Genomic DNA, 19,762 nt, shown 5'->3' with positions numbered 1-19,762 from the left:
CCTAACCACGCCACACATGCTTGAATGCTTTTATGGCAATATTCTGATGCCAACAGGTTTATTAAAATTGGCATGGTTTTAAGTCATTTTTTTTCCTGCAGTATAGAGACTTGAAGAGGTAAAGAGCAAATCTGTGTGCTTTTTTATAAAGATAACCCAGCTAAATTAGTCATTTTAGATTTAAGATGTTAAGAATAGCTCACAATATATTAGTGAAAAATCCTTAAAATTTCCACTTTTGCCCCTTCCTACGAGTTCCTCCAATCTGAGTTTTATTTCTTCCTTTAGCCACTTTTTCCTTTCACTGGCACTACTATAACAGCTCCATCTTCATCATCATTCACATCAGTAATTTTTTATGTCCCCCTTTCTTGATAGTGTAACCAGATCTTCCCAATTCTTATATATATCTTTAAGATCTCATCATTCATATTAGTCTTCATAACTGAAACTCACATCCACATTACTCAGCTGCGGTAGTCTTCATAGCATGATCTTGTTCCTCTTGTGTCTAAATAGATGATTTACAAGAAGAATCTGCCTGGTCGCTTTTTCCAACTGTGTTACCTTACTGTTTCTCCCTTGTTTCCTCACTTTTCTGCCCACTGAGCACCAGCTACATGCTTCCATTTCTGAAGGCCACTCTGCTGATGTGTTATCTAGCTGTTGAATGTATCTTTATGATGGCAAAGAAGGATGCTGTCACTTGCTCCACACTAGTCATATTCTCAAATATGCATATCACCATTCGTAATGGCAAGGAGGAGCCTGCTGCAGTTTTGTGCATTTGCTGTACTCCTACTTAAGACATAAATGGGAAATGTCACCATAAAGGTGTTGTGGTTACAGTCTTTGTTAATTAGTACAGTCCTTTGGTCCTGCTTTTAATTTTGTGATCTTCATGACATTTTATTACGTTTGGTTGTTTTCCATCATCTTACTTGGTAGTTTTGTTGTACGATATTTTCATTATGGATTTAGGTACCAAATCAGGGTCATTAGACATCACCACAGCACAGTTCGTTGCTCATGATGCTTGCTGTTTGTTCTCCAGCCTTGTCTTTAAGCATTTGATTCTCAGGTGGTCTTCTGGAAGTGAATGGCTTGCATACTGTTATCACCCCTAGCTGATAAACACAATGTCTGCAGGTGTTCCTGCAGGTGTTCCCTGGTAGTGTTCCTCTGAGAGGGGACAGAAGTTAGAGACTGCAGTATGGCTTACAGCTAAGGTACTGCAGGCTCAGCTGTCAGGGACCTACTGCTCCTACGTACATATTTGTAGTGGGTAAATCTGGAAGAAGTTGGCTTTTGGAGGTGGAAAATTAACTTGCTTCCCAAAAGTGTGCTAGGTTGTCTTTTGGCTTTGTCTGCTTGCTTTTTTGGAAAACAGTTGAATTAAAATAGTTATTTAAAAAATGAGTGAGAGAAACGGGAAATTGCACTTCAGAAGAAACGGTGATGTGGGGTATTTATTTTGCCTCACAAAGCTGTTTCTTTTGGGACTATTTGCAGTTAAAATACTGACTTCGAATTTGAAACTGTAATTAATTTTTGCTAATCTAAAGCAGTGAAAGTATGAATAAGCATATCCAGGCCTTCTGAGTGTCTTTGTTTTGGAGTTCTCTAAAATTTGTAAATATTAAATAGGGGGGAAATAATTGGGACAGAATTACCACAGTTTTACCCCCACACACTATCTATACATCTGCTTTGATCAGTTTGCATTTGCAAAGCCATCCTGTAAACTTTTGAGATTTTACATGTGCTTTTCAGGGTAATTATAGTCTTACTGTAGATTGCTACATGTTAGGAACCACCACAAGGCTTCCTGCCACAATGGGTGAATTTGAGAGCAAGAAGGGTAAATAAGCACTGTGAATCATTTTTCAAGTGTCACAATTTGCATATTTATTAAAATTCTCTTTTGCTTTCTTAGAAATTAAATCCATTCTTACATTATCAACTTCAGATACCTTTAAAAGAAATGAAAAAACATACCTGTTTGAAGCTTCTTACCGTGTACATGTTTTTTCTGTTTCCCTCTGTTCAATTAAAGTGTAAGAGTTTTAGACATGCACTAGTCATTCAGGTGATAGAAGTTACCAATTTAACTTGAAGCTAATGAAAGTCATTTAAGAAGCCCTTAATACGTTCTCTTCACAAATAAGACCCTTTATTTAAAAACAAATTACTACTTTCCTACTGGATGCAGCAGAGTAACTACAGTATAATGTAGTGTGAATTAGTATGCTTACAGTGATGTCGGCTTGCAATCTTGAATTTCCTTTTTGAAATCTTAATACGTTTTTCATTTTCTTAGCTTTTCTTTAAACTAATGTGTACTTTTCTAATATCTTGATATTTCCATTTTTACTTTCCAGACTGATATTCCCCCATACCCCAATACTGCGTAGCCATCTACTGCCACAAAATTATTTTAATGTGTAATATTATCTTTTATTTTTAAGGCCGTTCTTCCCTCTTCCCAATAGATGATGGTTTGCTGGACGATGGTCATAGTGATCAAGTTGGAGTCTTGAATTCACCTACCTGCTATTCAGCTCATCAGAATGGAGAAAGAATTGAGCGTTTTTCCCGGAAAGTGTTTGTTGGAGGTCTTCCACCAGATATTGATGAAGGTGAGCTGCCTGAAAACTTAGGAAACTGAGTTTGGAGGGAGGGAGAAGGATTTTGAAAAACCTAAATGAAGTCGTAGGAATAATCCACCCAGCAAAACAATGTTGTGGTGTAAAAAGCTACAACTGCTGTATTTTTAATAAGAGTTGAGGGATATGTTGAGCTTAATATCATTTGATGTAATCCATCTCTTCTGGTTTTGAGATGGTTCAGTTGTCTCCGATTCTGCATTTGCACATTGTAGAGTTGCATGTGATGCCTGGAATTTGTGCTCCTGCTTAGCTTGCGTATTCCTTTCAAATACATTTTAGCCTTCCATAGTGTCCGCTATCTGTGTCTGCTTTTTCTGTATTCGCAGAAAACTTACATTCATACTTGAATTTTAGATTCTGTTTTACTGCTATCTGAAGATCTCAGAAGTGGTTTAGAAAGGTTAATATTATTCCTGTTCATAAATAGAGGAACTAGGGCAGAGGAAGGTCAAGTGGCAGAGCGCTCTGTGATGCATTGAACTTAGAATGTGCCACAGAAGCTTGGATTGTTATGTGATGCGGTTGGAATAGCTTTGTACAATAGTGCTGATTTGAAGTAATTATTCTGTTTAGTATTGGGTTTCTCCTGCGCAGATAAATGTAAATTACATGCTAGCTTTGTAATGTAAACAGAACTCCCCTTACGAAGTTCATTGTAATCCTAGAGTAACTTGCAAACCAAATAACCTGACTGTGGTTAATTAACCTTCAGACATGGAAAGACCATGTTTTGGTTTCATCTTCACTGTGATGCTCTCCTGCAATGTACTTAAGGAGTATATTTTGATATACTTCAACTTTTTTTGATGCTCTTTAGCTTCTAATTCAAATGTGCACTGTTGCCCTTAATACAAATATATTTTCCCTCTCCCCTGCCTGCTTACATGCTGACGGCAGGATGAGACTGAAAGGAATGGAGCATATTTGTGTCTGGTGAATTATTGCTCTTGTAGATTTTAGAGTGGTTTAATTTTTTCCTCATGGCCAAGGTTCTTACAGTCAGCGACAGGAAGGAAAGTAGCTGGGATAGAATGACATCACAAAGTTGTGCATAGAGCATAGCAGATCTTGCAACAGCACTATTTATGGTTATGTTAGAACCACCTCTAAATAGGCAATTTTAAGTTTCTGTGCATGGTATCTGCTGGAAACTGCTAGCATGATAATCATGGTGGCATATATTATATGAGTACCTACCTACAAAGCTTTGAACTGTACATCACTAAACAGAAAATTGTTTTGATTTTATTCAAAACTGATTCTGAATTTTAAGGAACCACACCAGATTTTACCACTGCCTATAGCTACCCATATGCTTCCGCAATGTTCCTGTTATTAAGCAATAAAAAACAAATGTAGACTTAAAATAATCAGAAATATATTGCATAAGTATTAACGCTTTGGAAGATGTGTCTATTTAAGTTTTTTGTTTATGAAAGTTGGAAATTTTGTTAATTTCTTTTTTCCATGAAATGTTAGCCATTGCTAGAAACAAAGATCTTTGCTTGGTAGTACTTTTTCATTAAGTTGTGTCATTTATTTTAATTGCAACTATTGTACCTCTTTTAGATGAAATTACTGCTAGCTTCAGACGATTTGGGCCTTTGGTAGTAGACTGGCCTCACAAAGCAGAAAGCAAGTCCTATTTTCCACCAAAAGGTAAGAGAGTTGAAAGGTTTTGACCTGGCATGGAATGCAAATCTTATGCTGGGAAACTGTCTCATCGTTTTCCAATGGGTATAATTTACAGTCCCCGTGAACAGTTGATTCTACAGTTTCAATGCAGGTTCAGACATGGTTCCTTTACATACCAAGTCTAAACCCTGAGAGTGTTGTTTCAGTATTGTGCCTGGTTCAGGGCAGGACTCCTGAAGGATCTTCCATATTCTGATTTCCCATCTATCAGATCAGTGTTACATAGTAATATGTGTCATTAATCCAAAGGTCTGTATTTTCATTTATGTCTAGTTTCCAAAACTGAAATTTGGTCAAATGTTTAAGACTAAATCTTAGACAAAAATTTTCTAATAATCCAATTAATAAATCTAAATAAAAATTTAGATAGGAAGTTACAGGCAGGATTCAGAAGAATATATTTGGTTATCTCTTCAAGATAATCAATGTTATGTTTATTTCAGTTTTGTAATGTGAACTTTCTCTTGAAGCACTAATCTTTTTTGATAAATTATTAAATACTGATTTTTAACTATTTCTAGTGTTGCTGTTAGACTAGATTTTTTTTAATAACAGTTACAAAATGTTGGAAAAGCCATTCAGTAGATTAAGTAATTAAATTATGTAGCATAGCTCCGTACATGTACAATAACATATTGGTACATATAAAATAAATGCAAAAACCTGATCCATATATGAAAGCAATGCAGAGATTACCCATTTTGTAGAGAATGCAGCAATTCCTTCCTTCCCTGGATGTGACAAATGTAGTTATAGTGCCTTTATAAACTGATTGTGATTTATAAACTGATGTATTTATGTGATCATCTATGCTGGGGGAAAAAACAGGATTATTATCCTGGATGGGCCCTCTAAAGAGTGGGAAATGGAACTGAAAGTATTTGTATAGTATTTATTAACACTACATGGAAATTCTAAGACAAACAAAGAGACTTTGGCTTCTTTGATTGTCAGCATGATACACAAAGCTGCTGTCAAGTTAAATTTGATTATCCTAAGCAGTTTATCTCTCCATAAATTACCAAGAGAAATTATTGAAGAACTGTTTCAGGAAGATGCATCTTGCAGAGTCTGTGATGAATGTATAGAGGAAGATGTAATATATTCTTACCTGAAAGGAACGGATTCTGGCATTCATTTCCAAGGAGATAGTCCTGTCTCAGCATCCGAATGTCTTAAGGATGTGTTTCCAGACTTCCTCATTTGTTAAAGCTTTTTGATAACCAAATATTTATAATTAACACAATAAAAAAAAAAATGTAAACAGAGCTTCTTAAAAGCAGGGAATACAAATAGAAGAACTCCATTCTGTTGATCTAATTAATGCAGGAAACAGTTATGAAGTGTTGATTTCCCATGATTAACTTAGCCTTATTTGAAACTTCATAGCACTTACTGTTCTTCAGTGCTAAAACTTCATTCTAATTTTCGGTTTAATACATTATTCAATATCATTTTGTAATGTAGCATAACACATTTAAAATACAATGTAGGTTTCTCCTTGTAGATACTCTGGAAACAGAGGTCACCATTAACTGTTGAATATTACTGTGTTTATATCTGCTTTTTTCAGTGCAATAGATATGCCCTATGATTATTTTGTAGAAGAATTTCTTAAAAATTTGTCTTCAAGTATGACTTGCATGTGCAGGCAAAAGCCATGTATACATAAATTATGTCTGAAACTGCTAAAGGTAGGATAAATACTGAGAAGGCTTTGAGGTTGATCACTAATTAGCAATTTAGAAATATATACTATATTAGCCCAAGGAGTTCTTTAATTATTTTTCATCTTAATTTCCTAGTTTGTTACTGTGCGTGGAGTCAATTCAGCATATACATTTTTGTTTGTTCAGTTGCATTAGATATTTGACATAGTATTACTTTCCAAAGACTGCAGAATCATTCAGTTCTGAACTGATTTACATAAGTCTTCTCTGTGGTGAAGAGATACAGCCTGCTTGGGTTTTTTTCAGTCTTGTTCCATTTTCTAGGCTGTGGTTACTTCCAGGCTCTCTGCTTACAGAAAGTCCTGAGGGAAGGCCGAGTTCATAATAAGCATTTCCTTGCTTGAAGAAATGCAAAAAATGTCCTGATCCATCAAGGCTGGCTGCCTCCTGAGAAAAACCAACTGCTTGTTCTTAAATAATTACATTTTGTGTTGGTTCACCACAAAGGCCCAAAGAAAACAAGAATCTTAAAAACTTCAGACTGATCTTACAAGGAAACTGTTCTGAAGCAGAAAAAAAAATTATTCTGTGAGATCAAAGTACAAAGTCTGTAAGCGATCTGCCAGCTGTAATGGAGAATTCCTTCCTTTCTGACTTGCCACTGTTTATCATAGCTCCTGTTACTACGTAGTTGGCAAATAAGTATTTATGGAACAATACACATGTCCAAAGCAAGTCGCTGAGGTGAGGACTCTGTATGATAACGAAACTCTCAAAGAAATGGTGCTATGAGGATATGCAAACCCAAAGAAGGCCTTTTAAAATATGCCCGGTTGTTTTGTGTGCTCTGTACTATTTATAGTCCGTATCAAACAGAGGATAATCTGATTTAAAGAGGACAGTATCTACAGCCTCTTCTAATCATCTGGGTGTTTCTCTTGCCTTCTGTCACAGCAGTAGTGCAGTAGCTTCATTTATTCAAGGTTCTTAACTGCTAATTTAGAACTGACTGATAAAATCAGGTTGAAAATGTTCTGTTTCTAGTTTAAGAAGCAAAACCCCAGATCCATACAAGTTCTGTTTAACTTGTTACCAGCTTAGATGATCACACTGGGTAGGATTGAACTCTGGATTCAGTCAAGTAACTGTAGGTGTCTTCATGTGTGATTAGTGTCTTAAGCTTCCTTTAATCAATGGGAATCTGGCCAATACAGTCAGTGGAGTATAGAGGGCTGTTCAGGTCACCGTAACATAACATAAGCACACTGAGCTTGATTCATTTACCCAAACTGAGGATATCTAAAAGATTCACGCAGGTCTCACGGATGTGGCGTGGTACTTATTGAAGCCCCACACCTTTCTGGAGCATCAGCTGAAGGTTAGGCAAACTCCTACAGAGGATAAATGGTGCTAGACACCTCCATGTTCCCACTTGGTCAGCTGAGTAACCGTCCGGTCACCACTGACTACATTAGCTGGATCTCTGTGCTACAGTAGGAGCTTTAACACAGTCACTGCAGAAATACAGAAACAGGTGTTTGGATGTCGTCGAAGTGAATCCTCACTCAAAAGTGCCTGAGCTAACAGCTACATTGCAATTGGATCAGCCTGCATTTTTTCAGTTCAGGTGTATTTTGGAGTTAATTCTCCATCAATGAGGACTGAACTGAACAAATGAAAGATTATGTTTTAAAGATTAAATTTAATTAACATGGTGATTAAATTTCTTTAAAGGGGAATAGATGAAATGTTGGTTGCCCTTCCCAAATGTGAATTATTCCCATCATAAAATACAGATCTGTTGCCTGTATTAAGCTGTGGTTTACATGGATTCTTTCTGATTTAAGCTGAGGTGTAGCATTCTGTGGGCAAGAACTGCACTGTACTGAGGCCATTTAGTCTCCTCTGGGGAGAGTCTGTCAGAACAGTACAGGAACCAGCCCTAAAACAAAATACAGCTGTACTGACTGGCATAGGCAGTGCTATGCTGGCTTGCACTGATTTTTCTTGACTTCTTCTCTAAGCCACTAGCAATAGGAGTTAACTGGAGTTTGACAGGATTTAAGGACGCTCCCTGATTTCTACACAGAGAATGCATAGCAGAAGCAGCCTCCTTTCTGGTAAACTTCCATATTACTGTGAAATAAAGACATTATACCTTGTTCAGAAAATCATGTTAGCTACCGTTGTGAATGCAGTCTAGAATGCTTTGCTTTTGATTTTATTTCTATATGTAATAAATAGAAAAACTGAAAAAGTTTAATTTGGTAATATAGCTAGGACCCTTCAAACTTACTTGATGGGCTTTCTGTTTACAGTGCTGACCCAATACGTTAAAAAAGAAAAAAATATCTAATTTCTTGGTCTTTTTTCATTAAGACAGCTGTCAGCTGAGAGTAAGGATGACTATAACCAGTACAGTATCTTTAGATACCAGCAAATGTAGTTCTAAAGCCAATTATCATCTCCAGAAATATTTGTTTATTACTTGATGTAATTTTCTGAGGACATGTATTATCAGAATCACCCACACTGGTTGCCTTTGAAAATTGGGGTATTAGTAATAGTTCCAGTGTTACACAGAGGAATTAGTCAAGTGATAAACACTAACAGCAGTTACCTAAACTTTGGCTCACACAAGAGGCATAAATTCTGGTAGAGGTGCACATGAACAGGAAATTTTTGTAAATCTGTGTTTCATCTAATATTTACCTTGTGAATATGCACAAAATGTTCAAGCTTTGTCTCTTGACATGTAATACCTGATCATGACCTGCTACTGTTGGTTGTACCTATGACCCAAAAGTATGAAGCAGCCTCCTTCAAAGAAAACTACTAGAGTAGCTTTATTTTTCTGTTGCAAACAGACTTGCGTTGCTGTTGGGTGTGAAGCTCTTAGAATCAAATGACTGATGTGGTACATCAAAAAACCAAGAAAATAGGGAGTTAAGCTGTTTTGTAGTACAGTAAAACACATCCTACACTTCACCTACATCCCCGCCATGTTTCACTGTGACTTGTACTTTCTATCACACGTGATAATTAGTTCAGTACTAACCCAAAAAGACTAGCTGGGCTCTCGATCTTTTTCATGATACATGATTTACCACCACTGTACTAGCTTTGCAGATGTTAAACATCCACAGTAGTTCATGAGTTATGGATGTTGAGGTGAAAAATAATCCAATAAAAGCATATATTGAGAAAGCAGAAGGGAGCAAGAATAAAGTTTGTGCCTAGCTACAGTAACAAGAAGAGCCCTGATTTAGGATGTCTAAATGAAATACGTAAGATAAGAGTGTAGTTTGCCTTTGCAAGCACTTTCTCACTGATGAATATAGGCTGGTTGCCTATGTAACTGCTGTTCTTTGGAGAAGTCTGTGGCTAATGTGTAATTGATTTGTGCCAGAAAACGCACCCTGGTCCAGAGCAAGTGATGGAGATTGGTTTGTATGCAGACTGTGCAAGTCAAACGTTCTTTGGAAGGGATTGTCTGTCTCTGTATATGGCTATAATATGTGGGTATGGCTATAAAATGTGGGACCTGAGCGAATTATCTTCTGTAGCCCGTTTTCTTCACCAGGAGAACTGGTTATCTTCCTACAGGATAGACTTGGGGAGAAAACTAGAATGCATTGTAAATAAATCATCAAAGGACCAGAGGTGTGGAGCAAAACTACAGCCAGACCAAATTTTGCATGGGTAACACCTGGATTTTAAATTCCAAGATAAATACTGAAAGTTATTCCCTTAAAACAGATTTTGAATCTAAATAATTACTGATGAAGCTTACATTAAACAGATTGTCACTAAAAAAAAATATTGTTCAGCAACGAAAAATGGACTTCACAAGGAAATGCTTCAGCCCAAGCCCAAAGATTCCCTAAGGCATATTTATTCAGAAACTAAATTAAATTTACATAAAAATATAGAATATGTAAAACCTTGTCATGTATCCCTTGTAGAAAGATGTGATAGGACTATGGTATGAAGGGTAAGAAATGAGGTACAAGTTATTAGAAAGACCAGTATAGGCCTTAAATCTCACTTTTGTTCCCATATATCTAAAATCAGTCATGTATTTGTTTCTCTAAACTTACATTCTTCTTAACACATTAGTTCTTTAATGCTTTTCAAGGTGTACCCTGCCATCTTTGCCTTGATGACGTACACTGTCTGCCTGCAATAAGAAATCGCAGTGGTTACCTAGGTTCTCTCAGAAATACAGTATCATTTCCAAAGGCTTGGTAAGGCAGCCATGCTCCCTCTGGCCAAGCCCACTCTGGAGCAGCTGCTTCAGCATTTATTTTTCCATCCAAGTAATAAAACATAACTTTGTGTGACAATTCCACACTTGGTAGTAATCTCAGAAAGAAATGTGGATTTACAGTCCTTTTAAAGTTCGTTTTAGAATACAACACTAATTGTGCTATCGAGCACCTGTAAAGTAACAAATTTTGTATATGTCATTATACTGTAACTGCCAAAGTATTCCAATGTGAGGTTCTTTGTCTTTCTGGCTGTTTGTTTTTACTGTAGCATTAAATAAGCATTTTCATTCCTATTTTTGTAGTGTTTGAGAGGTTTGCTGGGTCACTTATGTAACAAAGTACTTTGATCTAATCTCTAGAATAGAGATTAGTCCTTTGTGCCAAGTCGGATTTTCATTGTATAATATCTGTTACTGCCAATGAATTATGTTCAGCCTAGACTCCCAATATATGATACATCAGACATACTTGTTTTTATTTGGTTATTAGTCTCTTTTGACACTTATTTTAAGGATAGAAGTTGTGTTGACCATGGCAAGGTAGTACATAATCAAAGATGATGACTAATAACAAAGAATTGGTTTGCCTTTCTTTTACTTTTAGAGTAAACACATTTTTATCGAAAAGTCGCTGGCAAAGATGATTAAGAAAAATAAAGATAAAGAGAAAAAATGTCAGTTGGTTTGGCTTTTATTTCCAGGATATGCGTTCCTCCTGTTCCAAGAAGAGAGTTCTGTTCAGGCCCTGATTGATGCCTGCATTGAAGAGGATGGAAAGCTCTATCTATGTGTTTCCAGTCCTACTATTAAGGACAAGCCAGTAAGTAAACAGTAGATGGCCTGCAGGCTATAGCTGCCATCTGTCTAAAGCTGCATTTGAAATGATGACGATGAAAATAATCAAAAGCAAACTACCATTGGCAGAGCTCAACATCTGGAATAGTTGAATGATTTTAAAATTGTAATGTTTTGACTTAATAGGTTTAAAACAGAGCACCTAGACATGCTAAGCTAATGGGGTTATGACTGACAGTTTATATAAGCTGATAAACATATATCCACTTTGTAGCAAAACTTAAAGTAGCATACTGTTTCCTTTCCCAATTTAATAGGTTCAGATCCGCCCCTGGAATCTAAGTGATAGCGACTTTGTGATGGATGGTTCCCAGCCGCTTGATCCTCGAAAAACAATTTTTGTTGGAGGAGTCCCTAGACCATTAAGAGCTGGTGAGTGTAATCTGTGGCTATTTTTAAAAGTAGAAGGTTACTAAAAATAATTTAAACCATGCATTCTTTTATATAGTTATGTATGGATAGCTATAAATATATACATATAAAAATACATGACTGTCATGATAGTTATAACCACAGTGCAGTATTTGTGTATTCTTACATTTCTCTAATAACGGTTTTCATCTGGCTTTGCCCATCAGTCACTACTGTTCATCACTGGGATTTACTGGAAACTGTTACATGTCTAAAGCTGTAGAAAAGATTTTGATCATGTTAGAAAAATTGTAGTGTAAACCACGTTACAGAAGAGTTTGTTTTCAAAATAAGGCTATGAAAACCTCAGCCTCTCTGCCATGCTCCATGAGTATGTGGAGCTCTATTTGTACTTGCTTTAGCTACTGTTTTTGGTAATTGTGTGTTAGCTACTATTCTACTACTCTCAGGTTGCAGTTGCTTTTGCCAGTATGGACAAAGCAAAAACATAGATGATGGAGTACTTGAAGGAGTAGAAATAGGGTGGAAAAGGAACAAATTTGGAGAGGTAGCACAGTCAGTATGGCACAACACTGTATGAGATTGCAGGACTCTTTCTAGACTTGTTGGAGTGCATGAAGGAAGCATTAGAAGTTTCTGTAGCTGTAGAAAGGTTGATCTACAGCCTGGACAGTCTGCTTTGTGAGATGGGCTGCTGCCGTAGCCTTTTACAGTATTTTATGGTGGCCTTCTAGTAAGTAGGTTGAAGTGAATGTTGAAAGTAGAACCATAACATACAGTGGTTCAAATCATGTTTTCTATTAGAATGACTTCTGGACTTCATTAGTCTTCCATAGTTTGTAATGAATTTTATTATTATGAAAATAGGAGTTTTCAGATGAAGGATGTAGGAGAACCAAGAAGTGATAGTCCAAATTTGGGTATAAAGAATCTTTATTTTTTTTCTACCTCAGCCCTGCAATGCTCAAGCTTTTCTGTCATTTTACATTTAAGACTGTACTTTTGACTGTAGTACAAGCTCTGTAAATGAAGATAAACACAGTATGTTCCAACTGCACATTAATTTTTCTTTAAATTCAGTCCAAATACTCCAGATTACTGTGCTGAATGTCTGTGATAAATTTAATGGATGCATTCTTATGCTTAGCTTTCAAATGCCCTGTGTATGTGAAAGTGAAACTTTTATGGCATTGCAAAGTAAGAATCATGACTTCAGAAAAGCAGCAAAACTTCAGGAGACTTTTCAAAACACTGTTGAACATCACTGAATGCTGACATCTTTATACCTTAATACAGAGGATACCAATTGTGAAAAAAAATGGCATTTTCCACCCAAATGAATTGCAAAACTGAATTCAGTATAAAATATTACCAGAGGACTGGTAAAATACTTGATCTGTAAATTTGGTGGGTTTGTTTCTATGAACTTTAGAATGGTAAGTGTAGCACTGTAGGGTAAGCTCAGTGTGGCTGATGAAAAGATGCTAACTACCTCTTTAAATTCAAGTGGGACGTAGAGCATTAAGACAGCCAGAGAACATGTACCAAGGAATTTGTGGTATGTAGATCTATTTTATACAGCTTACATTCCATGGCTGCCCAAAAAGTCTTTTGCTGTAATCCCTTGAAGAAAAACTGCCCTGGAATTTCAGGTCCAGATTATCAAGGACTGCAAGGATTTACAATTCTGTTGCTCCTTGGATGTGTTTACCCACAGCGTGAAAGATCTGTCTGCTGAGTATTTCATAGCTTATTTAACAATTTTTTATATTTCTTGTTATTACTGTTATATCGGCTGTTGCAAAATTAATTATTAAAATCAACTTTTTTAGTCTTTCAAAATACAAATGTATTTATAAGATTTGTACTGTAAGAACAGTTTAAATTAACATTCTTTTTTTTTCTTAATAGTGGAATTGGCTATGATCATGGACCGTCTCTATGGTGGAGTTTGTTACGCAGGAATTGATACCGACCCTGAGCTGAAATACCCAAAAGGTGCTGGACGTGTTGCTTTTTCCAATCAGCAGAGTTATATTGCTGCCATCAGTGCTCGGTTTGTTCAACTTCAGCATGGCGATATTGATAAACGAGTAAGTTACACAGAAATTTAAAAATATAAATAAATGCGAGAGCGATGACCTATAAGGGAACCTCTCAGGGTGTGGTGCCGTTGCATTTGCTTGGCTTTCATGGCAGCTTCTACAATTCTTTTAGTATTCTTGTAACTCCACTGGTTCCAAGAGTTAAATTGTGAATGCCCCCAAACGAACAACATGCATTCCACAGAGCAGTGGTTTGTTCCTTGGACATATGTTAGGCCGTATGTTCTCTCCATAATGGAGTTCCTGTTGTTTTTGTTGTATGGGCAAAGGGCTTGAAAGTCTTTTTCTCTCCCTGGTTCTAATACAACTAAATACTATGATGATTCCTCTGTCGTTCATAGGAAACTAGTATTCATTGGTTTCAAATCAGCTTTATATTTGCAGCTGCCCTTAATTTCAGTTATAATTATCAGTGCTTGGCACTTCAGAAAGCCAGCCAAGCTCAACACCTAAAATACAAAATGTCTTCCTGTTTGAGTTTTAGTATTTACCAATGTACGTTTCTGGTTGCTACAGAGGCTTATTGCTAGCTAAAGCAAAACTAACATTTGTTAAGGAAGACTAGTCAACTTCCTTACTTCAAGTTTAGAGGTATTAAGAGTAGCAAAGAAAATGGGCATCTAAATTATGTCACTAGTTTTGGTGTCAAGAGCTGCAGAGGTAGTCACTGGTATTAATAGATGTTCTTAAAAAAAAAAAAAAGTCTTGGAGAAAGAAGGGTTGAGTAAGTAAAGTAGTTCAAGGTCTAGTCTCCTCTAAAGATCAAAGCCATGGGAAAAAGAAAGTAGTACAGTTAAGAAAAGTCTGCTGTTGGGAGATATAGCATTGGTTTCTCTCCTTTCAAACTGAGTAATACAGCCTTACGTCTGCCTCTCAGATACCAGTCATCTAGTGAGGTGAGATCCCCAAACATGGTACTTTCCAGAGCATGAGTGGGTCTGAATGTGGTTAGCGAACTAGGCTTCGCATTAAGAAGTGACGGCTGCGTTTTGCTGGTTGGGATTACTGTCCTTGTGACTTGCAGCTGACTGACTAATAGCTCTACCTTTTGGCTTATTACGTAGCAGGAAAAATGGCCTTGACATTGACTGTGTGAGGTGAAATAAGCTATTAATCATCTTGCATTTGAGTATTTGGACAAAATGAGAGTAAGAACCAGAATCCAGAACTTTGAAGAAATGCTAAATGGGTTGTTTAGCCTCAGGACCGGGTATAGCTTAGTGTGTTTCAAGAACCATATGTAGTGTGTTTGGCTGTGAAGTGATCTAACTTTAAAATTGGAGGTGGACAGTTGGGTCCCATCCAAACTAGTTCTCCTTCAAAAGTAGGAGACGTGGACTTGAACCCTGTAAACTAGCAGACACTTTTACACTTGTATCTTGGTCTTCCTCTTCCCATGGGAGTGTCCATTGCAGTAGAGGAATATATGGTAGACTGGCAGTGCCATCTCCCAAGAGAAAGGAAGGCATGAAGCTGCCTCTGAAGGCTGCACTTCCAAATAGGTAGGTTTGTTGCTTTAGGTTGGTTTATGATAAGTCATCAGAATCTTTAAGGGCTCTCTAGATGTGAAGCAGGCATCAGAAAAAGCAATATTTGCTGTTTGCAGAGAAAGAGATGTAACTTGTTAATGTGTGATGTAACACTGAAATATTTAAAGGAAGGTGGGCTGTAAATCTCCAGTAAAACAGTGTGCATGTGCTGCAGGCCTCTTGGAGCTTGGACAGGGGAAAAAAGTCCACAAAAGCTACCCAAAATACTAGATTTCAGAAGCACATTATTTGAGTTACATCCATGAGACTTCATTTATAAAACCAGTAATCAGATTATATCTTCAATCACTATTACAAAAAAAAGAAGGGAAAAAAAAAGTAGTATAATTAGTACCTGTAGATAGCTGTTCATGGGCTGGAGAGATAGGGGGAAGAGGGAAGGAAAGTTTAGGCTTTTCTCTTTAAATACCTGAGTTCTCACAGTTTCTTTTGTGATTGTTATAATTTGCGTTCTCTTTAGTGTTGGTTTTTTAATACTTGAAAAATAATTTTTTCACTCAAGTATTCTCTTAAATCTGGAACTTTGGCGTTTTGATTAGCAACCTTGGGGGTTTTTTATTTTTAAAAATGTATGCTACTTCTGAGGTATTTCACTTGTAAAATACAGCAGTGCCAAATCTAAGTATTTTAATAAATTTGTCTTTAAACCTTGTGATGAGGAGGGTTTATAAGTGTCTTTGTTTATTTCAGGTGGGATTTTAATATTTATTTTTTAAATCATCTGCTCAGATCATATGGTGTGTTCTTATTGTTTATGTATAAGTGTACAACCTAGTAGTTTGCATTACTGAAGAGTATAGAGAACAGCCCCTTTTTAGGGAACACATTAACCCTTCAGCTGTTTCTGAAAGTATGAAAAAAGCTATTTTCAGAAATAGTTTTTTTCTCCATTGAGTTTATACACTAATGCCTTTTCAGGCTCATTCTGAAATCTGTATTACTGCTGATTTATAGATGAGCAAGCAATCTGTGTAAATATGTAAACCACTGGTTTTATAAATGAGGAAGATCGTCCTACTTCAAGTATTGCCTTCATCTGAGATGTATACTTATGCTGGCCAGTAAAGCAATGTATTGCATATTTCACTGAAGTCTTAGAGGCAGGCTGTTCTTCTGCCCTTTACCTTAGCATAGCCTTGCTATACCAGTTACATCCAGTTTCTATAGGTCTGCTGTCTTTTCACATTCTTTTGATAACCAGTTTTGTCTGTGTAAAAGTCTTTTCATTGCTAAATTTTTCAGTTCACCTATTTATCCTTCTGAACTTCAGTTCAAAGTATTTACAGCAATTTTTTTTGCACATACCTTTTCCTACCTCTAATTGGCAATCTTAGTGTCACAGTCATTTAACAAACGTTGTCTGTGATCTTAACTTCTTCCTTACCTGAGTACTCTGCAGCTTTTCTCCAGTTCTTTTGATGTGTAGATATGTTTAGTTTCTGTAACAGATGTTTTTCTTCAATAAAGTGCTCCTCATCCTGTTTCATCATATATGAAAGCTCAGCTCCAAACATTTCCTTGAAACTCGTTTGGAGTTTCAGCTCCAAAGAATTCCTTAAAGTGTTGTTAACTTTCATACGCCAGCAGTCTGCATCCACTTCGTGTAATGCTTCCATTTCCCACCATGTTTCTGCAGTACATTTGAAATCATCTTCATACTGATCTTGGTGCATTAATGCACCAAAGCTTGAAATGTATGCTGCTTCATGGTTTCAGTAATTGTGAACCATGAACACGGTTACTGCACAAGGTACCTGTTTATTGCAAAGTTTGTGTGTAATTTGTGATAAGGCAGGTTGTTGTAGTGAAATAAGAAGCAGAGCTTGCACTGGATACAGATTACCGGTAGAAGCATACTCTTATTTCAAACATAGAAATGTTTGAAGTATGACCTCTACTTCTGAAGCCAAGAACTTGAAGACTTACTCAGCTGTAAAACTTTTGGGTGGGTAGCTGTATATGTAATTTTTTTCCTCCGGAGATACAATGGAAAAAATAGCATTTTAAAGTTCTTACTTCAAACGTATTCTGTCTCAGTATAGTACGTAAAGCCAATGTATATATGTTGCAGTCTTAGGTAATAGTATCTCAGAAAAAAAATGTCTTACAGCAATGAGTTTTAATATGAACTAAAATAACTCTTTGCCAACAAAAGACAGAAAATACTGTTTTTAAAAGTGAGGAAAACGTGGAAGACAGCAATACATTCCTTAATGGTGCATTCAACTCATTTTGTGTTTTATTATGAAGTTCTTCCGGTCTGATAGCAGTCTGTAACAGTTCAGTTACCCAAAGACATAATGCAAATTTACCACTCGACTCCTGCCACTTTTCCCCTCTGGCGGTCAGATGAGTTTGGGAGAAAGAAGCTGTCTAAGGCAGGTGTTTCTAGCAGTCAGTAGACTTGCAAAATGGTCTTTTAAAAATATTTTTAGAAATACATTGAATAAAAATTTTTATACAGCGCAAAGCCACAAAAAGGGATGGTAATAGATAACCAAAATCTGTAGCTCCAAATTTGACCATGTTTTAGAAATAGGGAGTGAATTTACAGGGAGCAGGAATGCTAAAAGATCTGTATTCCATCCTGTAGAAAGTACTTCTGATTTGCACGCAAAAGTAATATATGCAAAGACTTTTTTTTTAACATTTTTTTTTATGTTACATTTTTTTATGTTCAGTTATTTTTAGCTAAACAGTATAGCATTGGATGTCATATTGTGGTACATTTGGGAGCTGATGAGATTAGCTGGGAGATCTTTGGGCTTGTTTGGTTGTTTTCTACACGGAATTTGCCACGAACATTCTTCCAGAATAAACTAAGGGGAGGTTCTGATGTAGCTATTTATTACCTACATAGTATACTTCTAGAGATCTGCCTTGAATCGTTCTGCTTACTGTATGGGTAGATCTGTAGCTGATAAATGATAAAGAGTAATAACTGATCAGTTAAAGTTATTAATATTTCTGATTTCAGACTTGGGGGGGGGGAGGGTTAAGCCAGAAAAAAATGAATGTCCTCCTATAGCTTTAAGTAGGAACAGGTATTAACTAGAATTGGTTTTGGTTTACTCCAACAGGTGGAGGTAAAGCCATATGTGTTGGATGACCAGATGTGTGATGAATGCCAGGGTGCACGATGTGGTGGAAAGTTTGCTCCTTTCTTTTGTGCCAATGTCACTTGCCTGCAGTATTACTGTGAGTTTTGTTGGGCAAATATCCACTCTCGTGCAGGACGTGAATTCCATAAGCCATTGGTAAAGGAGGGGGCTGACCGCCCACGTCAGATCCACTTCCGCTGGAATTAAACATGGTGAACCAGCATCTACATAAGGAAAGAAGGGTGCATGTGGCTTACTGTGTTTGAAGATACTGACATGCAGAAGAAATAAGTGCATTCTTCTGCTTTTCACCCCAGCTATCAATACATGCATCTTTATCAGCAGCCAAAACACTACAAGCCTCTTGTTTTTCACCAAAACCCTACATCTCAGGCTTACTAATTTTTGTGATATTTTCATGTTAAAATAAAATGTTTTTTTGTATTTTCTCCAAGTTATTTTTATATGTAAAGTTAAAACTAGATATGAGAATGTTTTTGCGTAGGGGCACACAGTCTGCTGCTATATTTAGTGGGTGAAGCGTGCACTTATTTCTAAACATGGGTTTTTAACTTCAAGATCTGCCCCAGTAATTTACCAAAGGTAGCAAAATAGTGAAGATGGAATATGTCTGCTACAAAAAGCTTATTTTTATTGTTGTTGCTATTTTCAGTGTATACATAAACTAAAAATTAGGGTTGATTTTTTGCTCTCCATTTTGACTTGCAAGAAATAATACCTCAAGATAATCTGATTTATTAGCTATTTTTAAACATTTTTAATCACAAGCTGTATTAGCTTTGCTGCTATATAGGTGTTATGTGTAATGCCACCTATTAATACGGGATTGAAACGTTTAAGACACACTGCATTACAGATTAAATGCAGGCAGCACAATATGGCCTAAACTGCCATAGTTTTAGAATGTGAAAAAATTGCATGTTTACTTACCTGTATACACCATATGCATGCACTAGAACTATTAATTAACAAGAGGTGAGTTATTGCAGATGTTCAAAAAAGGCTCTCTTGAAACTAGGTAGCATGAGCAAATTTACAAAATTTGTTACAAAAAACAAACTTGCATGCATTATTGTGACTGAAGTAAAAAAATGTCCTACATGTGTACAATATGCAAATTAGTTTTAGACTAGAAAGTGCAGCCATTTTGTGACCTGGTCAGTAGTGGAATTCAATTTTATACAGACTGGATGTAATATTGTAATCCCTGTGCAATTTTGTGATGTGTGCTTCTACTTAATGTGGCGTGATGTAGTATAGATAAAGTTTGAGTAAAAAGCTAGCGTTTAAAAAGTTCTTTTAAGCCCCCTTGATTGTTCATGGTTAAGATTTCCTCTACAAACCAAAGATGGCCAGCACACTGCTAACCAGTCACCAAATGTGAAACCCATGACAAATGCATACGAAAATAGACTTATATGAGAATGCGTAATGCTTTAGAAATTAAATCCAAG

The 19,762-nt window shown here is 36.5% G+C and overlaps 1 protein-coding gene across 1 annotated transcript in view; it reads left to right on the top strand.

Moving 5' to 3' along the window:
- CPEB2 (cytoplasmic polyadenylation element binding protein 2) overlaps positions 1–19,762 on the top strand; it is a 54,863-nt gene that overhangs the window by 32,629 nt on the left and 2,472 nt on the right. The window contains 6 exon segments of the mRNA XM_037384538.1: positions 2,469–2,639; positions 4,239–4,328; positions 11,006–11,124; positions 11,417–11,531; positions 13,443–13,624; positions 18,267–19,762. The exon segment at positions 18,267–19,762 is cut by the window's right edge and continues 2,472 nt beyond it. Of these exon segments, the coding sequence (XP_037240435.1) occupies positions 2,469–2,639; positions 4,239–4,328; positions 11,006–11,124; positions 11,417–11,531; positions 13,443–13,624; positions 18,267–18,494 (905 nt within the window). The 3' untranslated portion in view covers positions 18,495–19,762.

Source organism: Falco rusticolus, chromosome 1, assembly GCF_015220075.1.
Source record: "Falco rusticolus isolate bFalRus1 chromosome 1, bFalRus1.pri, whole genome shotgun sequence".
Classification (NCBI taxonomy): domain Eukaryota; kingdom Metazoa; phylum Chordata; class Aves; order Falconiformes; family Falconidae; genus Falco; species Falco rusticolus.
This window is presented reverse-complemented; position numbering and strand designations above follow the sequence as displayed.